Raw genomic sequence first — 21,369 nt, forward strand, 5'->3', positions numbered from 1 at the left:
TCTTTCTTCAACACTGGACAGTGTCCCAGTTGTGGCCCCCTGGCAGACATCTATTTAGCAATGGTCACAAAAAAGATCTTTATTCTGCAGGGCTGTGCTCAAGATCTTGCTGCACCCATGCTTCTCCTCAGCTGGCAATGAAATCCAGGATCTCAGCATGACTCTAAGCAGCTACTTGAGGCATGTTGTAGACTTTTGGAGTAATATCACAGCACTGGAGATACAGCTAAATCCAGGAGCAAACGGGCAAAATCAGGCCCTGCCTCACTTTTTAAATGAGAGAGGGAATATCTAGTCAATTTGATGCCAGAGCAGCAGAGTCACAGACAGGTCATTAACACATAGCAGCTGGAGGACTGCCAAAGCAATGCATGGCTGCATTGCATGCACATGAATACAGAAAACTAATTCAATTCGCATTAAGCACACTTTGAAAGAAGATTCCAGTGTGGTGGGCTAACTGCTGGCTATTACTTCTAGCCTCTTCTTTCCTAATTCCATTCTCTACAGCCCAGGTAGTGTCCAGGAAACTGGGTGCTGCTACCTTCCTTCCCGTCTGGAGAGCAGATGAGCTCTCGCTTGACCAGACTCAGCTTTGCCCAGATTTCTCTGCTCTTGCTCCTTTTCCCCACCCTCACTTGCCCCTTTCTGCTGCATGCCCAGCACATCCCTCTCCTTCGCTTGCCACTGTTAACTAACAAATGCTGGGCAAGTGGCAGGACTTCCTGATGGGCCAGGCACCAACCATGCCCCAAAGGCACATGCAGCTGACTAGCCCTAGGCCCAGGCTGTGCAGGCCTTAGCCTAGATAGTCACACCCATGGCCAGTGACTTTGGCCATGCAGCCGCTCATGGACCAGGAGGCAACACCAGTGACTCCTCCCAGTCCCTACAAGACCGCTGGGCAAGATTGCGGGGAGGGGGCAACGCGGCTTGATCCCTGCGCCGCTCCATAGAGCAGGGGGCTGTGGAAGGGGCTTCTGGGAGTTGTAGTTTTCTGAGCTGCTCTTCCGGGCTCGGGCCGGTTTAGCGCTGAGGTTTGGTTTGTTTTGCAGGCGGAGGGTGCCGGTTGGTTAGTCACTAGCCAATCGCAGCGCTGGCTGAGCAGAGCCTGGGCCGCTGATAGGGCGGTGTTCCACCCCCTGCCCCTGAGCCGGACGGGCTCGGAGCGCTGTTGTTGCACTGGGGCCACCCCCTAGCTCGAGGATGCGGCTGCGCTCGGGGGTCTTCGCCGCCGGCTGCCTCCTGGTGCAGGCGCTCGGGGTGGGGCTGTTCCTCCGGGGCTTCTTCCCGGTGCCCGTGAGATCCCTGCCCCGGAGAGAGGCCCGCGGGGTCCCGCCCGCTGAGCCGCCCCAGCCCGGCGCAGGTAACCCTCCGTCCCCCGCCCGGCCCAGGTCCTCCCCCCCCCCCATCCCGGCTAACCGCCTCAGTCCCCTCCGTCCCCGGCCCGGCCCAGGTTCCACCCCCCCCCCCCCATCCCGGGTAACCGCCTCAGCCCCCTCCTTCCCCCGCCCGGCCCAGGTACCCCCCCCCCATCCCGGGTAACTGCCTCAGCCCCCACCGCCCCCTCCGTCCCCCGCCCGGCCCAGGTACCCCCCCCCCATCCCGGGTAACTGCCTCAGCCCCCACCGCCCCCTCCGTCCCCCGCCCGGCCCAGGTACCCCCCCCATCCCGGGTAACCGCCTCAGCCCCCACCGCCCCTTCCGTCCCCCGCCCGGCCCAGGTACCCCCCCATCCCGGCTAACCGCCCCAGCCCCCTCTGTCCCCCGCCCGGCCCAGGTACCCCCCACCGCCCCCTCTGTCCCCCGCCCGGCCCAGGTACCCCCCACCGCCCCCTCTGTCCCCCGCCCGGCCCAGGTACCCCCCACCGCCCCCTCCGTCCCCCGCCCGGCCCAGGTACCCCCCCATCCCAGCTAACCGCCCCAGCCCCCTCCGTCCCCCGCCTGGCCCAGGTACCAGCCCCCCCCATCCCGGGTAACCCCCACCACCTGGCCCAGGTAACCCCCAGCCCCAGCCTGGGCAATCGCTTCCAGCTCGGCTAACTGACCCCAGCCCCCTCCGTCCCCCGCCCGGCCAAGGTACCCCCCTCATCCCGGGTAACCGCCCCCTCCATTGCCCGCCCAGTCCAGGTAACCCCCCCCCCCCATCCCGGGTAACCGCCACCACCTGGCCCAGGTAACCCACTGCCCCCAGTCCCGGCCTGGGCAATCGCTTCCAGCTTGGCTAACTGACCCCAGCCCCCACTGTCCGTACCGTCTCTCTCCCCCCCCCCCCCCATCCCGGGTAACCGCCACCACCTGACTCAGGTAACCCACCGCCCCCAGCCCCGGCCCGGGTAATCGTTTCCAGCTTGGCTAACCGACCCCAGTCCCCACCGTCCTCTCTGTCCTCCGCCTGGCCCAGGTACCCCCCTCCCCCCCCAATCCCGGGTAACTGCCACCACCTGGCCCAGGTAACCCACCGGCCCGGGTAATTGTTTCCAGCTCGGCTAACCGACCCCAGCTCCCACCGTCCTCTCTGTCCTCCGCCCGGCCCAGATACCCCCCCCCCCCCAATCCCGGGTAACCGCCACCACCTGGCCCAGGTAACCCACTGCCCCCAGCCCCGGCCTGGGTAATTGCTTCCAGCTCGGCTAACTGACCCCAGCCTTCTCCGTCCCCCGCCCAACCCAGGTAACCCCCCCCACCCCCACTGTTCTCTTCTTCCCCTATTTGGCCAGGTAACTCTTTTCCTCCCTCCCATCCGGCTCAGCCCGGATAACGGTCCCCCCACTCTCCGCCCTCTTCTTCCCCTGCCTGGCCCGGTTACTGCCCCCGGCCCTGTCCAGGTAACCAGTCCCCACTGTCCTCTCCTTCCTCTGCCGGGCCCAGGTAACTCTTTTCTCCCCCCCAAATCGCCGACCTGGCCTGGCCTGGGTAACCCGCCCCCACTGTCCTCTCCTTCCCTGGCCTGGGTCAGGTAATTTGCTGGCCCATTCTCCATCTGGCTTGGGTATCCGGCCTGCCCCTTCCCCCAGCTAGCCTAAGTAACCTGGACCTCCCTCCCCTTCCCCATCTCCCGCTTGGCCTGGGTAACCCTTGGTCCCTCCTTCCCCTGCCTGGCTCAGGTAATCACCCCTACCTAGGTATAATCCTCTCCTCTGCCTGCCACTGTCTTCCCTGTTCACTCCTTCCCCTATCCTGTCTAGGTAAGCAGCCCATTCCCCCCTTTCTTCTTTCCCTGGTCTGGTCCAGTCCAGGTGACTGGTTCCCCCCAACCGCCTTCTTTTTCCTCCTGGCCTTGCCTAGGTAGTCAGTTCCTCTTCCACTCCGCCTACCCCTGCTTGGCCCAGGTAACCAGCCCCTGTCCCACTTCCCAATCCCCAGCCCAGGTAACTGTGCCCCCATTCCCTGCCTTGCTGGACCCTTGCTCACTTTTCCTTCTTGACAAACCTTGCCAGATCTAATTATTGAAAGCAAGAAAATCCTTAGGTGCATCATTAGCATGTGCACATGGAGAGCCTGCCCTCGCTCCATGCACTATTTTTGTACATGGATCACACTCACCCATGTTCATTTGAGACATTAATTCCTTTCCATCACAGGCTCCCTATGTTTGCTATGGTCCCCGTACCTTTTATTATAACAGCTCTATTCATATTGTTCTAATTAACAGCTTGACAGCAATTCCATTATTAAATCCTTTTACAGGTGGTTAGAATTTGGCTTTAAAAGCTTGCTTTGGGCTGGAAGCTGGAAAATAAGATCCAGGATCCCAAGTGTTTGGGGTGTTTTTGGTGTATTTGGTTTTATGATTCATGAGAAAGAATAAAGCCAGCAGGAGCTGAGGCATTGGCAGAGGAAAGAAAATAAAGTTTAATTTGATCGGTCCTTTGTCTCCCTATCAGCTGGACAAGAAGTAGCAGTGGTAGCCTGGGCCACAGCTGAGCATGGAGCAAGCTGGGCTCTAATGGCTGCTCTGGGCCAGCCATCAATGAGACCCCCCCCCCCCGCCCCGCCACCTTAGCCCACCAACCCCCCTATTCCCCAGGGGATAGGATGCCCACCTCCTCCCTCTGCCTCTCTGGAATGGGACTGGACCGCTAGCTCCCCACAAGGAGGTGGAAGTGGGGCTGCTGCTACAGCTTTTTGCTTCTGTGAATCTTGACTGCTTTTGTTACGTTGTCCCTGGCTGTGAAGAGTAAGACCGTATGATTAGTACTTGTTTCAGTTGAATCCCTATTTATTTTGTTCTTTACATAACAATATATAAAAGCACAGGCACAATGGGATTCCAGATAACCATATTTTCTAAATATACGCAACATACAAGGAAGTTGTATGTAAAAACTACTAGCTGGCTTCTAAAACATAAAATGCAGTGGTAGCTACTTGAGGGCTCACAAGCCGTTTTACCCCATTTCTATTCACTACATCTAGCACTTCCCCACAATGATGGGCACCACTGCAGGTCAGTGCATTATTGGGACCTAAGTCAGACTAAAGACCGCGTGGACTGAATCTTTTGATTTCGTGAAGCCAAGGTGGATATGGATAGACATAGGTTCCAGCTGCAGGCGACCTAAAAACAGTATGGTCCTGTCTTGTTTACAATGAAAACCAGAACATGCACAGTCAAATACTGGTACTAGGCTGGAATTTCAAATCTTGAAAATGTGGGCTGACTTTCTAACTTTAAATTGCTGTCATTGGCAATTATAACTATTGCAGAAGTCTTATGTGAAGTTTGAGAAGTGCTGATCATTTTTGTTGTGGACTCTTAACTTGCATTGATGCTCTACACATTTTATGTTTACTTTTATTTTAGGAGTGACTTCTAATTGGACCAAGATTCCATCACCTCTTTTCAAAAAAGTGGTCATTGTGTTGATAGATGCTTTGAGAGATGATTTCGTGTTTGGATCAAAGGGTAAACAGTTCATGCCCTACACTACAGAACTTGTTGAAAAAGGAACATGCCACAGTTTCATTGCTGAAGCAAAGCCACCCACTGTCACCATGCCTCGAATTAAGGTAAGCAGTCCCATTTTGGTGGTTACTCCCAAGTCTCATTGTGTCCTACCCAGCCAGGGATTCAAGTTAACATGACACCTTGTTCTCCTTGCTCTAGTGTTACAGGAGTTGAGAATGGAAAGGAGGTTATCTTTCCATCGCTTACAGCGATACTTGAATGACTGTAGTTCTACCCTTTATAGGCTGAAGAGGAGGATTGGTGCTCTGGAGGGATTCTCCTTTCTATTTGTAAAGTTTGAAGTTTATTTTTGAGTGTTGGGGGGCCAGTCCTACTCCTACTGATTTTAATGCGAGCTCTTCTGTCATTGATTTCAGTGGAAGCAGGATAGGGCACTGCTTGAGTATATTACTCTCATACTCTTTCTAAGGTATTAAGAAAGAGGTTTCCTCTCTCATTGATAGTTAGGAGAGCTTTTTCTTTAGCTTTAGGAAGGGCCTATAGCTTTGGAGCTGTAGAACCAGAATTTTAGGCCCAAAGGTGCAGGATGGTGGATCACTATGAAGAGTGTAGCCTTCTTGGCATCAGTTCATTCAGATGCTGATCTAGGTATGGTTACATTCTTGTGATGGCATGGGTTGTCTTTGGAAACTGAGATATAGTTTGTTGTTTTTGACATGCTGTTAGCAGCAGAGTCTGTGGTACCTCACCATTTCTTGAAATCATTACTCATAGATATTAAAAATGGGGAGAGGCAGGTTAGATCTCTCTCTTGCCCCCCCAGGTATCTACTTTTGGAGATAGGCTACTGCTCCTATCACTGCTGTCTGGGTCCTGAGGGAAAGAATAATTGAAGTGATTGTAACACACTGGATAGTTGACTTCCAATATACTCAATAAATGAGCGAGCAGCACTTTTCTATGATTGTCTGAGGCTGTGGAGGGAGTTAGTATGAGCATTGATAAATGGCCAGTACCCATTGCAAAGAGGAGACAATCATTAGCAGTGCTAGGATCATCTGCGCTGTGTCCTGGTCTGAAGCAAAGATTCTTCAGCATCCAGGATGCCTGAAGATGTCTTGTTTTTCTGGAGCTTCAGTGTTTCTTGCTAGGAAAGGGAGGCTGAATTTGGGCAATAGTTGGAGAGGTTTGCTCCTCTGAAAGAGGTATTAATTATTTTTCCCAGCACAGGACACAGTGTTTCCTTGCTGGCTTTCACCAGAGAGGGTGTGATGGGAGACACTAGCTCTGTTCGGCAGGAGTGGTGACTTGAATGTTTTTCAGATTCTGGGGTTTCATTGTACATGACAGGTCCAAACTCCATCAGAAGTAGCAGAGAGATGGTCTAGTTTAGGAAGGTCAGCCTTGGTGAGTTTCTTTCAGATTTAGTTGATCTTTTCTGTAGAATAGGTTGAGAGCTCTTTGCAGTAGTCAGCGCTTGGGTCCAGCAATTGGTTAGTTCACTGGACAAAATTGTTCTGCCATCCATGATTTTATGGTTTTTATGGACTAGAAGTAATGTTCTTTACTGTGGCAGCATAGTTTTGCAAAAAGTCTGTGTTGCTTGTGGGTGCATTCTGATCGGATTGTGGACACGGGTGTATTTGTGTACTTCAACTGATTTAATCTTGTGGTGAACCACGCCAAGGTGATCATTGGAGCTGATTTGGGGTTAAGCCACTGACAGTTTTTGATGCACGGTGATTGTATTACTCTACCAGCTTGTTGCCCAGTGGTCTTATAGTTGGGTGATATACTTTCCTGTGATGATCTGAAAATATCTAAGATAGTTGGGGATAGAGAAGCCTCTGATCTTTACCTGGCTGAGAGGGTTTGTTGGACCAGGAGAGCAGAGTGCTCGGTCCCCAGTGTTCACTCCAACTTTGAAGATCAGATTCAGTGTGACTCGTCAAGTAGTCTGAGAGAATTCCCTGATTATCTTGGGGACAGAAGGTTGTGTGCTAGGGAGTTGTGGTTTCTGTTTAAATGTAAGTTACAGTGAGTCATTGAAACTTCAGCCCTATTGTAGGCATGAAATCTATTACAACTAAATATTAGCTCTCCAATGTCTCTGTGGTGTTCTGCTTAAGGTACCCAGAACTGTAAGCTACTGCATTACCCCCAATCAACTTCAGCAGGAGAGACCATTTGCTGCTGCTTTGACATGCCACTCCTTCTACCTTGCCAGGCCAAATCTTTCCTTGCAGGTAACAATCAAAGAACTCCAATTCACAAGTTTCCCAGAGACATCATCTCTCTGCAGCGTCCAGTCCCTTTCACTGGACGCTCTTAGAAATTAAGTTTGCTGCCTCCAAAGAGAGTGCTCGGCAGCTTACTAGTTTAGTTGAAGACTTAAAATTCACTTTAATATATGACACTGAGATTTTTTTATAATAAAACCAGAATAAGCTTATTAACAAAGAACAGAGATTTAAGTGATAAGTAAGAATAAAAGAAACAAATGTGGTTACAAGTAAAACAAAATAAAACACATTTTCTGGTAACTTGCTGAAATTAAGTTTTAGTCACTATCTTTGTGTAAACAGATTTCTAACCTATATTACTTGAGGTCTGCTTCAGACTCCCAGGATCTGAAATGGATAGAGACCTTTTTAATATTTTTAATGAAATAAATACTTCTGGGAATTGTGTGATTATGGAGAATGGAGGACAAGCAGTACTAAGAATGGTAGGGCCCAGATATTCCTGGATGTGATAGCTGACAGATTCTTCACCAAATCAAAAAGAGGTAATTTTGTTTTGGTAAGTAGCAAGGACCTCACAGAAGAACTGGTTGTAGAGGACAACCTTGATTGGAGTGATCATGAGTTAGTTCAGGTTCAGCTAAGGATAAACAAAATAGGTCAGTAACTGGGGTCCTTGATTTCAAAAGGGCAACTTAAAAAAATTAAGGGAATTACTTAGGGAAGTGGACTGAACTGAAGAACTCAAAGATCTGAATGTGGAGCAGGCTTGGAATTACTTTAAGTCAAAGTTGCAGAAACTATCTGGAGCCTGCATCCCAAGCAAGGGGATAGATAAAAAATTGTAGGGAAGGGTTGCAGATCAAATTGGATGAATAAGCATGTCAGACAAGTTACCAAGAGAAAGCAAAAAGCTTACAAGGATTTGAAGGGATGGTTCAGCATGGAATGCTCCCTTCTGGAGGTCAGAAAGTCCTCTTGGAGTAATAGAAAGGGGATGAAACTTAATAGTGCAAAGTCATGCATTTAGGGACTAACAAGAATTTTTGCTGTAAGCTGGGGAGATATCAGTTGGAAGCAACAGAGGAGAAAGACCTGGGTGTATTGGTTGATCACAGAATAACTCTGAGCTGCCAATGTGATGCGGCTATGAAAAAGGCTAATGTAATCCTCGGATGCATCAGATGAGGTATTGCCAGTAGAGATAAGGAAATGATATTAACGACATACAAGGTGCTGGTGAGACCTCATGTGGAATTATGGGTGCAATTCTCGTTTCCCATGTTTAAGAAAGATGAATTCTAACTGGAACACGTGCAGAGAGGGACTACTAGGATGATCGGAGGAATGGGGAACCTACATTATTGCAGGAGACTTAAGAAGCTTGGCTTGTTTAGTCTAACAAAACGAAGGCTGAGGGGGAGATATGATTGGTGTCGATAAATAAAGAGGGATAAATACCAGGGAAAGAGAGCAATTATTTAAGGGCCAATGTTGGCACTGGTACAAATAACTATAAACTGGCCATCAACAAGTTTAGGCTTTAAATTAGATGCAGGTTTCTAGGCAGCAGAGGAGTGAAGTTCTGGAACAGTCTTCCAAGGGTAGTGGAGGCAAAAAAATCTAACTTGTTTCAAGACTGGAGGGGATGGTATTGTCCGTGATGACTTTTAGAAAATATCTCCAACCTTCGGAGATGGGACACTGGATGGGGAGGGCTCTGACTTGCATCTGAAAATTCTTTCCCAGGTGTCTGGCCCAGATGCTCAGGGTCTAACTGATCACCATATTTAGAGTCAGATTCTCCCCCAGGTCAGACTGGCAGAGACTCTGGGGTTTTTTGCCTTCCTCTACAACTTGGGACATGGGTCACTTGCTGATTTGAACTAGAATAAATGGTGGATTCTCTGTAACTTCAAGTCTTTAAACCAAGATTTGAGGACTTTAGGAACTCAGCCAGAGGTTAAGGGTCTATTACAGGAGTGGGTGGGTAAGGTTCTCTGGCCTGCGATGTGCAAGATGTCAGACTAGATGATCATGATGGTTCCTTCTCACTTTAAAGTCTGGATCAGTTTCCTGCTATTCTTTCCTTCCAGGCCAATAGGATCTGGCTTTCATATGCTCACAGGGCACTGAACCCTGAGTCACTTCCGTGATGGATAACTAAAATGTCTTTGTTCCCGCTTATATTAGTTAGGTTGTCTCTGTTTAAAGAGCCATGAAGATTTCCTTGGGTGCAGATTCGGTCCCATGGTGTGATTGTTAAGCAGTCTTCTCCCCTGCTTGTTTAGCTTGATGGCTTTGTTTACCTTTATATATAAATGTGCATGCATTGTCCTCTGCCTGTGATTACACTGATTAGATAAGTGCACATTCCTTGGTCTAGGGCAGGCTGGTCTTATGTGCTTCCTGCCAAACACATTTTAGAAATCTATTTCCAGCGCACATCTCAAACTGTTTCTATACACTTTGTAACTATACCACATAGTGATTTTTGGGACCAGCATGTTACCAGGTTGCATATGATCCTTCGCGTGACACCTTTTAAATACAGATTATGACCACCATGTGTTGTGGCAATGTGTGTCAGGCCTGATGTGAGTTATAGTATGGTGTGCCATCTGCCAGTTGGTATTGAGGGGCACCCAGGCTCACAGTCATACTCACTGCTGTTAAACTCCAGGTACATTAGTCTCAAACAGCAATTGTGAGTATTTCATGAAAAATGTAATCGTTTAAATATATTGTCCGAACAGTATCTGTTAAAAGATGCTGAAATCAAGATGTTGAAATCTTTAAGTCAGAGTTCAAGCATTTCTTTGTATTAGATAAAAATGTGTTTGTGAGTCGTGTAAGCTTTATGTACTTAACTATTCATTTCTTTGCTCTTAGTGCTTAGATTATGTAAATAATCTGGTAAGAAACTACTCTATAGTCACTTAGGAACCATAACTGTCTTTTGAAACCAAGATTATTTTTTTGAATAATATGACTTTAAAATGTCTCTCCAATACTTTGGTTGCATGATTGGAATGTTTGCTGTATAGAAGCTTTGTTTCAAAGAACAAAAGTTAAAATTAAACAGAATAAATATTACTGGAGGAGGGAACAACTTCTCAAGTTTCTTTCCCAGCTGGGTTGTTGAAATTCCTTGTTCTTAAAATTCCATGGCAGTTGTGGAATTAGGGTCTGTCTTCTTCTCTAGAATCAAATGTTTAATTAAAAAATGAAAAAGCTTGCATCCCTTCTAGTTGCATAGCTAGCTAGATAGTTCTCATGCTGTCTATGCAGCATAGATGCCACAGAATGCATTACAGGCCCCCATTTTGTTCTGTCCTGAACCAAACCTGGTGTATTACAAGGTAGAATGCCTGCTAGGGACAGGTGTCTGTTGCTGTCCAACCATCATATTTTAGGTCTTCTGGGGATACATTTGTATATCTTTTCCATCCTGCTTTCATTTGATTCAAGTCAAAGATGATTCTAATGGGGAAGATTTGTGGGCATTCGGAGAAATTGACCATACTACCTTAGAGAGCATTGGGCGACCGTTTGAGAGAGCGGGACCTAATTAGTTAGAAGATGGTTCTCTTCATTTGGCTTGAATTTGAACCATTTTATGTTTTCAGTCACTCAGAGTTGGTTCATTTGAGTGGTGTCCAATATCTCTTCAATCTAAACAGTGAGGGGCCATGTTTCAGTCCCATAGGTCAGGATTCAGACCACCAAAGCATTGTATATCCTCAGCATCTTTTCTCTACTGATCAAGATGTTTGGTTTGCAAGACGTTCTTCATGAAGTGTCCCATTACTGACAATGCTTTTGCAGTGTAAGTTTCAAGTTCTTTTGCTGCCCATGTTATCCAAAACAGAGCCCAGATAGGTGAAATTGCTGACAATCTGTACTCGGTGGTCATCCACTAAATGCTAGAGCCCACAGCCTGTTCAAAGTTGCCAGCTAGAATAATTTTGTTTTTGCCCCAATTAATTTTCAGGCCGACTTTTGCAAGTGAACTTTCTAGGGGTTTAGATACTGCAATCAGCTTGTCCACTGATTCAACAACTAATGCTGTGTTGTTGCCAAAATTTGTGTCGGTGAGGTTCTTGTATTTTAGGCTGTTACGAACGGCCCTTCCTCCAGAGCAATTCAGTCAAGTTCGAGAGAGACAAGGTGGCTTTAATAATTTGTTGAAAACTACAATAGGACCTAAATACACAATCTTAGGCTACAATTATAGTGAGTAAGTAAAATCTCACTTCCTGCCAGGTGGTGTGGCGAGGCGTACGAGCTGTGGTCAGATGAATCTGTTTCTCTGTCTAGAGTCTGTCACCACTTCACCACACCCCACAGAGAAGCTTTTAACACACTTGTGTATATACGTTGGCAATGCATGCGCCCTATGACAGGAATATACACCGCATGTCCAGACATGCCCCAATCATGGCTCCCCCTACTGCTGGAAAACCTGAAACACATACTAAAAAGATAGGATGAAGGTGCCTCACCACAGGGAAACAGGAGTGTCTCAGGGTGTGGCCTGTTTCGGGGCTCTTCAGTCACCTAACAATGCGTATTGTTAGAGAGCTTATTCCTTCACTCTCCCACTTCCCTGGTCCTTCTCGCATGAACAGAGAGCAACAATACCCGAAGTCCGAAGGTGCAAACAATTCGATGTTTATTGGGGTGAACTTCCAGCAAGCTTAAATACAAGTTCCTTTTTCCTTATTTTCGAATCCCAACTTACTTCCTGTTTGCCCCTAATTTATATAGTAGTAATCTTAGCTATACCTTAACCAATCATTCTACTGAAATTTAACTAACCAATCCTAACACATTGTAACATGATTAGCTAACCAATTATATCCCACCACCTTAATTAGATTACACCCAGCAAAATTAATTATACAGCAGACAGAAGCAATCACAGAACCAGACAGAGATTATACAGACAAACAATAGCAAAGTGGGAACTATAATGACAAAACAATACAGAAGTGAGGATTTCACATCCCAGCTATTGATAAGTGAGTTCTTGCCAGACAGGATGCTATCAAACTAAGTTTCCTTTTACATTTTCTAGGCACTTCCCTTTCTCTGGAGGTGATAGGCACTATCAGGACAGGATTGTATTCCTAACAGCCCAATAGCACCTTCTTTCAATGTGACTAGTTTGGAATGTGAGGATGTGACTGTTCGCTTCCTGGCTTATGGCTGCCTCTGCTGCTTAGCCAAAGGCCTTAGCCTAAGAACAGGGCCTCAAACAGTCACAGTAAGAGAAGGCTCTTACACCAGCAGACAGTGATTTTGATTCTTTCTTTTATACCTCTAGAACTAGCCAAGTGATAAGAATACCCCTAAATTCTTAAAGTACAGGCTTTTGCAGACAGGCCTGAATATCTATATCCTAACACGTATGCCTGAATGACATTTACTTAGTGTGTGGTCAAGCTCATAGTCTATGATGGCATTGAAGAGTTCCGGGGCAGTGACGTATCCTTGTTGAACATCTGACCTAATTTGCAAGAAGGCGATTTTTTTCTCATTTACAAGAACACAGCCTGAGGAGTTGTCATATAAGAGATGGAATGTTCTTCAATACTTGTCAGAGAGGCCTGCGAGTTTAAAGGTCAGCCAGAGTGATTCTCTGTCAGAGTCAAACTCTGCCTTGATATCCACAAATACAGTGTGAATGGGGTGCTTGAATTCTCTTCTTTTCTCAACAAGCTGTCATGGTGTGAAATTTGTTCCATCATGGAACAGCCAAGAGTAAAGCCAGCTTGTTGTCGTCTTCTCTTGCTTCTTAATATATCAGCAACTTGGGCCAACGAGACCAAAGTAAAAACTTTCGCAGCGATGGATAGAAGAGTTAATGCCGTAATAGTTAAAACAATCTTTCCACAGCAGTAAAATAATGCCTTTTTGCTGTTGGGCAGGACTGACTCTGGTCCCTGGATAACATTGGATGGCATTTGGAGCCACAAAAGAACAGCTGGCCCAGATTCCTGCTGCCCTATTTCTATTAAGCTTCTTTATGGATTGTGATGGTGTATGATTGAAATATGACCATATGTATCATTGATAATTGCCACTGTTAGACAATTTCAGCAAAACTTTTGTACAAAGTACATCATGTAAGGCAGGGGTGGGCAAACTTTTTGGCCCGAGGGCTAGATCTAGGAATAGAAATTGTATGGCGGGCCATGAATGCTCACAAAATTGGGGTTGGGGTGCAGGAGGGGGTGAGAGCTCTGGTTGGGGGTGTGGGCTCCGTGGTGGGGCTGAGGATGAGGAGTTTGAGATGTAGGAGGACCCTCTGGGTTGGGACTGAGGGGTTCGGAGGGGGATCAGGGCTGGGGTAGGGGTGTGGGAAGGGGTGCAGGCTCTGGGGTGGGGCTGGAGATGAGGGGTTTGGGGTGAAGGAGAGTGTTCTGGGCTGGGATCAAGGAATTTGGAGGGCAGGAGAGGGATCAGGGCTGGAGCAGGGGTCTGGGGCATGGGGAGAGGCTCGGGGTGCAGGCTCCGAGCGGTGCTTACCTCAAGCGGCTCCCGGAAGCAGCAGGATGTCCCTTCTCTGGCTCCTATGTGGAGGTGCAGCCAGGCTGCTCTGCACTCTGCCTCGTCCGCAGGCACCGCCCCTGCAGCTCCCACTGGAGTGCTGGAGGGGGCCACTAGAGCATGGCCATTGGAGCGCATAGAGCAGGAGCGTGTAGGAGCCAGAGTAGGGCCATGCCCTGGCTTCCGGGAGCCACGTGGTGCAGCCCCTGACCCTGTGCCCTGGTTGGAGCGCCAGAGCGGGGGAAGACCCAGACCCCACTCCCCAGTGGGAGCTCGTGGGCCGGCTTAAAATGGCTTTCAGGCCAGATCTGTCCCTCAGGCCGTAGTTTGCTCACCCTGATGTAAGGTGTCAATGGAAAAGTTATGATTTGCTAAAGGTGATTTATCCTGCTTAAATCCATGTATCACTGTATCTGAAGTTATGAATATTGGCTATATATATCTGCATCCCAGATGTTTGTTTGTGGAGTAACACCCACCAGGTAAAATTTACATTGAAGCCAGACAGCTTTGTGTTGATGGCCCTTCAAAGGCAATTGACTCTCACAATGGGCCATAGAAGAAACTCATCCTGCCTGGTGAGCCTTTCTGTGGATGCCCCAGCCAGAATATGGGTAATGGCTGCACCTGTGAGTCAGCAAGCCATGTAAGGGAATGTGACTTGCTCATGTGACCCTGGACTTCATCTTGTGCCAATAGTTTCCCACAAACTGAAACTGTGAGCTTTGTTTGGGTCAGTAAATTTCCATCTGTGATGGGTTAGTCCCCCTTTCTGGGATGCCACCTGATGTCCTGGGATTTCACTGAATCTGCCTGCTCCACTAGTTTTGCTGAATTAAGCTCTCTGGCTGCTGGCAGCACACACACTCAGGTAGGGATGCACCAGCTGTAGAATCTCAGAGGCTGCAAGCAGTTCTCCATGAGAAGACTCAGCTAGGAAATGGCCCAGCACACAAATGCAGCTCCACTCTGGAAAGTACACCTAAAATAATAAAGTCTTGCGCTGTAGAGAAATCTATACAATGTAAGCTCATAAATTTGCCCCCTCTCTCAATCTGGAGGAAGGTATGCACAACTTCTCACCCCCACCCCCGAGTTATAAATTGCACAAACTGGGTTTAATAATAAACAAATACAAGTTTATTAACTATAAAAGGCAGATTAAGTGATTATAAGGGATAGCAAACAGAACAAAGCAGATTACCAAGCAAATAAAACAAAACACGTATACTAAGCTTAAGATCTTAGAGACTAGTTTCAAGAAGTAATTTCTTATCCTAAATGTTGTTTTAGGAAGTTGCAGAGTTTCTATAGCTTAGAGTTCCAGGTATTTCTCTTTACAGACTAGACTCCTCTGTCTCAATCTGAAGTCAGCCCTTGCCTTTCCCACAGCTCAGTCTGTTTTCTTGGGCAGGAAGGCAATGGAGAAGAGTCCTGTTTACCTTACTCCCCAGCCTTAAATAAGATTTATATAAGGCGGGAATCTTTTGTTTCCCAGTCTTGACCTCCCTCCTCTTTTAGTGGAAAATTACTAGAAGTCCAAGATGGTGTTTAGTACTAGGTGACAGGATCACCTGACCTAGTAGTGTCACAGCTATGTCCCAGGACGCCTCTCAGGAAGGAGAGAGATTAGTATCTTCAAAGTCTTATTGTTTCTTCCTAATTGCCCATCAAGGCTGATGGCCTGTTGCCTTGTGGGGAGGGGAAGTTCCCCAAGTACACACCCAATTGTAATTGTTATCTAGTCAATATTCGTAACTTTAGATACAGAAATGATACATGCATACAAATTGGATAATCACATTCAGTAAATTATAACCTTTCCAATGACCCCTTACAAGACCCATCTTGCATAAAATATATCTGTTATGCCATATTCATATCATAAGCATATTTCCATAAGAATATGGGGTGTAACGTCACACCATCCACATGGCAAAGGCTATGAAAGACCCTGGAAATATCTCCATCTTGTCTGTTTCGTGCTCTGGACTGTGGATTTACAACTGAAAAGAGCATATTGATTATGATCTGAGGACCTTCCCATCTTTTAGAAGTTATCAAAGACTTTACAAGCCAGCAGTCTGTAACATCATTGCTACAAACTCTGAATGAATGACCTTTCTCATCAGTAAGGTTGTGCAAATGTTTATATAAGGAGGTGATGTTGTTCCTGGCTGAAGCTTCTTGAGTGCGATAGCCTTGGCTTCCATAAAAGCTTTGCAGACAGTGTGAGTGGCTTTGTTGCTGTGATGCATAGCCAGAAAGGGTTAAGCAGCTTGCAGGCTAACTGATCCAGAGACAACCATTAAAGATGTTAGAAAAGAGTGTGAATGGTAATTAGGCCACGCCATGTTAGATAAGCTAGAACTTTGAAATGCAACCTGTATTGTTAGAGAACTGGAGGGGATACTAATTGTATGTATGTGCTTATTTCTTGTTAAATGTTAGCCATGTAAACAGACATTTTTGTCTGTCACTATAGCTATTGATTCAGAGATCAAAAGGGAATATTAATATTTAAATTGTGAATCTAGGATATCGCTCTGTTAGTCTCTCTTTGAAATGTATAGCAAATCACCTGAGACTGTTGGAAAGCGGGCAATTGCCTTATGTTAATCTGTGTAGATAATTATCGGCGATGCTTAGGAAATGGGTCCTCTTCGAAGTCCCCATGAGTGCCTATTGTTCGCCTAAGGACTCCAAGCTGTCACAAGAAAGCCTGAAAATGTATAAAGATGCCTTGGGTCCCAATCCTTTTTATCTCAGATCTGCTTGATGCTTCATGCAGGGGAAGCTTAAGACCAAGATTGAGATCTCCAGTCCTAATCTTGAATCACCCTGAATGTGAACATAGGACTATAACCTATGGACTATTTCTGAAATAACTCTTTGCAGCTACAAAGCTCACCATCTCCACTATGAATCTAATCTCAAGAACTGTACTCCTGTCTGTATGTATATCGATCTTTAACCAGTAGTCTCTCTTTTCTTTTTTTTTAATAAATTTTAGTTTAGTTAATAAGAATTGGCTGTCAGCATGTGTTTGGGTAAAATCTGAAATATTCATTAACCTGGGAGGTAATGTGTCCGATCCTTTGGGATTGGTAGAACGTTTTTGTGTGATGAATAAGATTTTCAGAAATCCTTATCCTATTTGACTTGGGTGTCTGGGTGGATGCCTAAGGCTGGGTTACTTTAAGGGACTGTGTTGTTGGCTTCTTGGTAACCAGTGAGGTATTATAGAAGCTGTTTTGTGCTGGCTTGGTAAATCTAAATATTGGAATATCCACCAGCTTTGGAGATTGTCTTCCCCATTCTTTGCAGTTCACCCTAATTGAGTGACATCAGTTGGCTCCCCTGGAACTCCGGTCATGGTTGCGAACACAATTTGGATTACAATATGACCATATCTCTTCTCAAAGAAGCAATGTGATGTTGTTCAATGATGATTAAGGTAACAGAAATCCAGGGCTGCGTGGCTCTCTTTTTGGGACTGGTGATGACCATAGCAGCATCTGTTATCTGGATCTGAAGCCTGTACGGGTGGATTAAGCATCAGTATATTCTAGCTGGGTCTCAAACTTGTTCCATTTCAACTGCATAGTGATTATTCATTTTTAGGTTAGATAATTTGAATTTTGGTAACCAAATTGCTTTGCCTACACTTTCTGCTCTAAAATGGAAATTTGCAGAGAATAAGTTGTTTGGTGTTGCTGAGCTCAGCAGACCAGTAAGTCTGCAAAACTAACCAACAATATTATAGAATGTAATATAAAGAAAATGGTAGGATCCTAGAATTTCATTCATAGTAAAACTCTTAATCACTTGAATTTTTCCCTCCTGTTTCATGTTATTTGTACACAAACCTGGAGGCTGTCTTAAATTATTTCATCTCAGATACAAAGTTTGAGTACACTTAACATCAAAGAATCCCACTGCTTCTGCCCAGATAACCATAGCTTTATAAAAGATGCAAACCTAAAGAAAACAACATTGCAAGATACAGCAGCTTCTTAGCCAAACATGCATTGTCAATTGTACACCATTATTTCTGTTCTCAGAATGGAAAAATAAATGCAATCAAATAATTCAGTACATAAATAGTCTTCTGTACCTATATTGGAGTCCTTGGTGAGGGCTGTACTTTTCTCTGCTTTGGCTAACAGTCTGATATTTTTAGACCAGCAGAGGCATAAACAATACTTTATCTCTGTAAACACTTACTTCCATGAAAACAAGAAGGCTTCTGCCTCCTTGGGCTGAAACTTTCTCATTTTGCAAATTTTTTTGGCAGCTGTCTATGGGCTGATGTTTGAAAACATCTGTGCCCGCTCAAATATTTATTTTTAGGCTGTTCTTTAGAAACTCTTGCCATCCATGATTAATACACCCTTCTCTTATTCCTAAATTTTGTTCCCTCTTTTGAGAACTTTTGTTTTTAGTTGAGTCATCCTTAACATTTGGTAAGGTTCCACAAAATTGGTTAAATCAGGAATCTTTTTTGTTGCTACTCAGAGCACAGTATGTGCATATACCTGTCCCTAATTGAGGCCAAGAGCTTAGCAGGATTTATTTAAAATTACGTTGTTATGGATTGTAAATTTTTTATCCTTACATAATATAAGTGTAGAAGCTTTTACTATGGGCTGTGTCCGTGTGGGCTTAAACGCAACTACTGCCTGGGCTTTCCCCTATGGGAAAATGATCCATTATGGGATTTCTTGTACCTTCATGTAAACCAATTAGCACTGGCTAATGTCAGAGACAGGGTACAGGACTAGATGCCCTCTGGTGTGGCAGTTTGTTGTGATGCTGAACCAGCGGTTAAGGAACCGGTAGGCTGGTTGACCTGAAAGTAACCCTTAGGAGGACATATTAGAAGAGTATTGAAATGGTAAACGGGGCCATTGCTTGTAAATAGATAACAGGGCCCTGTTATCTAGACTAGAGTCCTAGGTATGTAGGTCTGTATTGTTAGAGGATTAAAAGTAGATACTTCTTGTATTTGTCTGTGTTTACCGATATCTTGTTAAAAGTTTAACAATGTGGTCTAATTAGCTTGTGGGTGCTAGATTTCTGTTCCTGCCTATAATGTTGCATTACTGTATTCTGTTGATTCGGAGATCAAAAGGGATCTCATTTAGATGAGACTTGTGGTGTAATATTGCCTTAATTTCTCTTTGAAATTTGTGATTCTGCATAGTAAAACTACCTGTGAATTGTTTGAATGATTAATTGCCTTATGCTAATGAATGCAACTAGTTACCAGTGTATGCCTAGGAAACAAAGATTAGCTTTAGAGCAACAGTGTACATTACCTGTTCTTCATCAAGGAAGGCCTGCTGTAATCATTTGCTGCCAAGAGGCTTATCCACTGAGCTTCAAGCTATAAAGGAAGTTTCAGGCCTGAACCTTGCTGTCTTGGATCTGCTTAAACTTTGACAGGGAAAGTCTAAACCTGTAAAACTGAGGGCTCTAGTCTGCTCTGGATTAACCCTGCAATTTTCGTGGAAGAATTTGAACAAACTCTGCATATGGACTGCCTATTGGACTATAACCTTTTAAACTGATTCCAAAAGGATTTTTACAGATCAGCAGCCTCACCATCTCTGCTATGAAACTGACCTAAGGACTTTACTCGTATCTGTATGTATAATGATCTTTAGCCATAGAAACTTTTTTTTTCTTTTCGTTATTAATAAATCTTAGATTTAGTTGATAAGGATTGGCAGTAAGTTCTGAAATATTCATTGACCTGATGGGTAATGCGTCTGGGTCTCCTGGGGCTGGTAGAACTTTACATATGGTGAATAAAGTTTAACCCTCACTATATTAGACTTGGCTGTCTAGGTGGGAGCCAAAGGCTGGATTGCTTAAAGTGAACTGTGTTTCGGCTTCTTGGTAACCAGGAGAGCATGAAGCTGTTTGGTCATTAGCTTGGTGAAACCTAATTATAGATTAAACCACTAATTGTGGGGATCGTTTGCCCTATTCTTTGCGGTTTGCCCTGAATGAGCATTTTTCAGTATAGCTCCAGTGACTACAGTGAGAGACAGGATACTGGACTCTAGTATGGCAATTTGTGGGTTAATTCATTTATTAGGCTTTGACATTGTAAGCCTGATTCTCTCTCCCCCTCCCACCCCCCCCCGCCAGGCGACTGTTAATTTTACCTCATCATTTTTCACACAAGTGTCAAATACTTCCTTAGCTTCTGCTGTTTACTTTACTTTATTTATCTAGGCTTTGATGACTGGTAGCATACCTGGCTTCATTGATGTTATCATGAACCTTAATTCTCCAGCACTCTTGGAAGACAACCTGATATGGCAGGCAAAAAAAGCTGGGAAAAGAATAGTCTTTTATGGTGATGACACTTGGGTTAAACTGTTTCCAAAGCATTTTGTGGAATATGATGGAACAACATCATTTTTTGTGTCAGATTATACTGAGGTAAGAAGCTTTTACATATGAGCACACACATTTTTCAAACCTTTAGTGAATACTTTCTTCTCAAAAAACATTGGCCATGTTTTGGAGTATGCAAGACATTGGCTACTAATTGAAAACTGGATTGATATACCCTATTTTAAAAAAAGTATTCACAGTATGAAACTAGGGATTTTGCTGTTCCCATGAATTTCATGTGGAAGGTCCTTGGATACGATAATAATGGGGGAGCAATAGAAAACCCTTAATATAGCTGCATGCTCATTTTTAAAAAACAGCTATTCCAGGCCTAATTAATTGGAAAAGATTAAGCATGTGCCATTTCGTTTGTCCATTAATGTGCAGGAGGTCTGTGAATAACTCCTCTTTAATATTCATGTGGTTTACCCACAAAACTTTGTAGTGGTGGGAGACTAGATCATTTTGTGGATTTTTAAACAAAGCTGTACATGTTTTCAGTCCACTCACCATTCCCATAATACAAACCAAAAATAAAAGTTGTATTAGTACAGCTAGGATCTCTGATCATGTAGCTATCAAAAATATCCAGTTTTGTCTAGATTGCCATGTGCTCTAACATGGCTGTGTAGTGGTGTAGGAGTGATGAAGGGCAGTCCTGGAAAGGCTACCCATGTTTCAGCTTTGGGTGCTTAAGCAAGCCCAGGGGCTTCCTCCTCTGACCAACTGGTTGCAGAAGGCCAGGGGTGTGGTAGCCAGCTGGCTGGAAGGGGGAAGTGTTCAGCTCCTACGTAAAGGAGTGCTGCAAACTATTCTTCCCTGCACACCCATTGCAATGCAGGAGCCCTGGGAGGAGCTGTGTTTCTTAAACAAAATGCCTCTTTGTGCTCCCTTGGGGCAGTGCAGCGGCATGTTGGCCCACACGTAGGGTAACATGCAGATGTAAGCAGGATACTGCATTGGTTTGTCCTTTTAACGTAATCCTGTTTGTGCTAAACTCTCCATCTTGTTCTAAATAATCAGATTATAGTGGCAGGGATTGAACGACTTCATGGTTGGAAGTCTGGGCCTAGTGGCAAAAGTGCAATAACAGTGTTGAAAGTTTGATTTATCACAAATCACTTACAACAGAAATTTAATGCAGTTGAACACTAGAAAACAGGGTCTTCTGCCACACACCTACCACCTTCCCCACCCATATCGCCCTCTCCTGGCCAGTTGTGTCTTTGCACCTTAAAAATCACGTAAG

The 21,369-nt window shown here is 45.4% G+C and overlaps 1 protein-coding gene across 4 annotated transcripts in view; it reads left to right on the forward strand.

Annotated features, from left to right (window-relative positions):
• Positions 1-1,127: 1,127 nt before the first annotated feature.
• The window catches only part of PIGG (phosphatidylinositol glycan anchor biosynthesis class G (EMM blood group)), a 166,713-nt gene continuing 146,471 nt past the window's right edge, over positions 1,128-21,369 (forward strand). For all 4 annotated transcript variants that reach the window (XM_074953613.1, XM_074953614.1, XM_074953616.1 and 1 more), the window contains exons 1-3: positions 1,128-1,366; positions 4,807-5,012; positions 19,956-20,165. In XM_074953613.1, the coding sequence (XP_074809714.1) occupies positions 1,207-1,366; positions 4,807-5,012; positions 19,956-20,165 (576 nt within the window). In that variant the 5' untranslated portion in view covers positions 1,128-1,206. The remainder of the gene's footprint in view (positions 1,367-4,806; positions 5,013-19,955; positions 20,166-21,369) is intronic.

The sequence above is a fragment of the Natator depressus genome, chromosome 5 (assembly GCF_965152275.1).
Source record: "Natator depressus isolate rNatDep1 chromosome 5, rNatDep2.hap1, whole genome shotgun sequence".
Classification (NCBI taxonomy): domain Eukaryota; kingdom Metazoa; phylum Chordata; order Testudines; family Cheloniidae; genus Natator; species Natator depressus.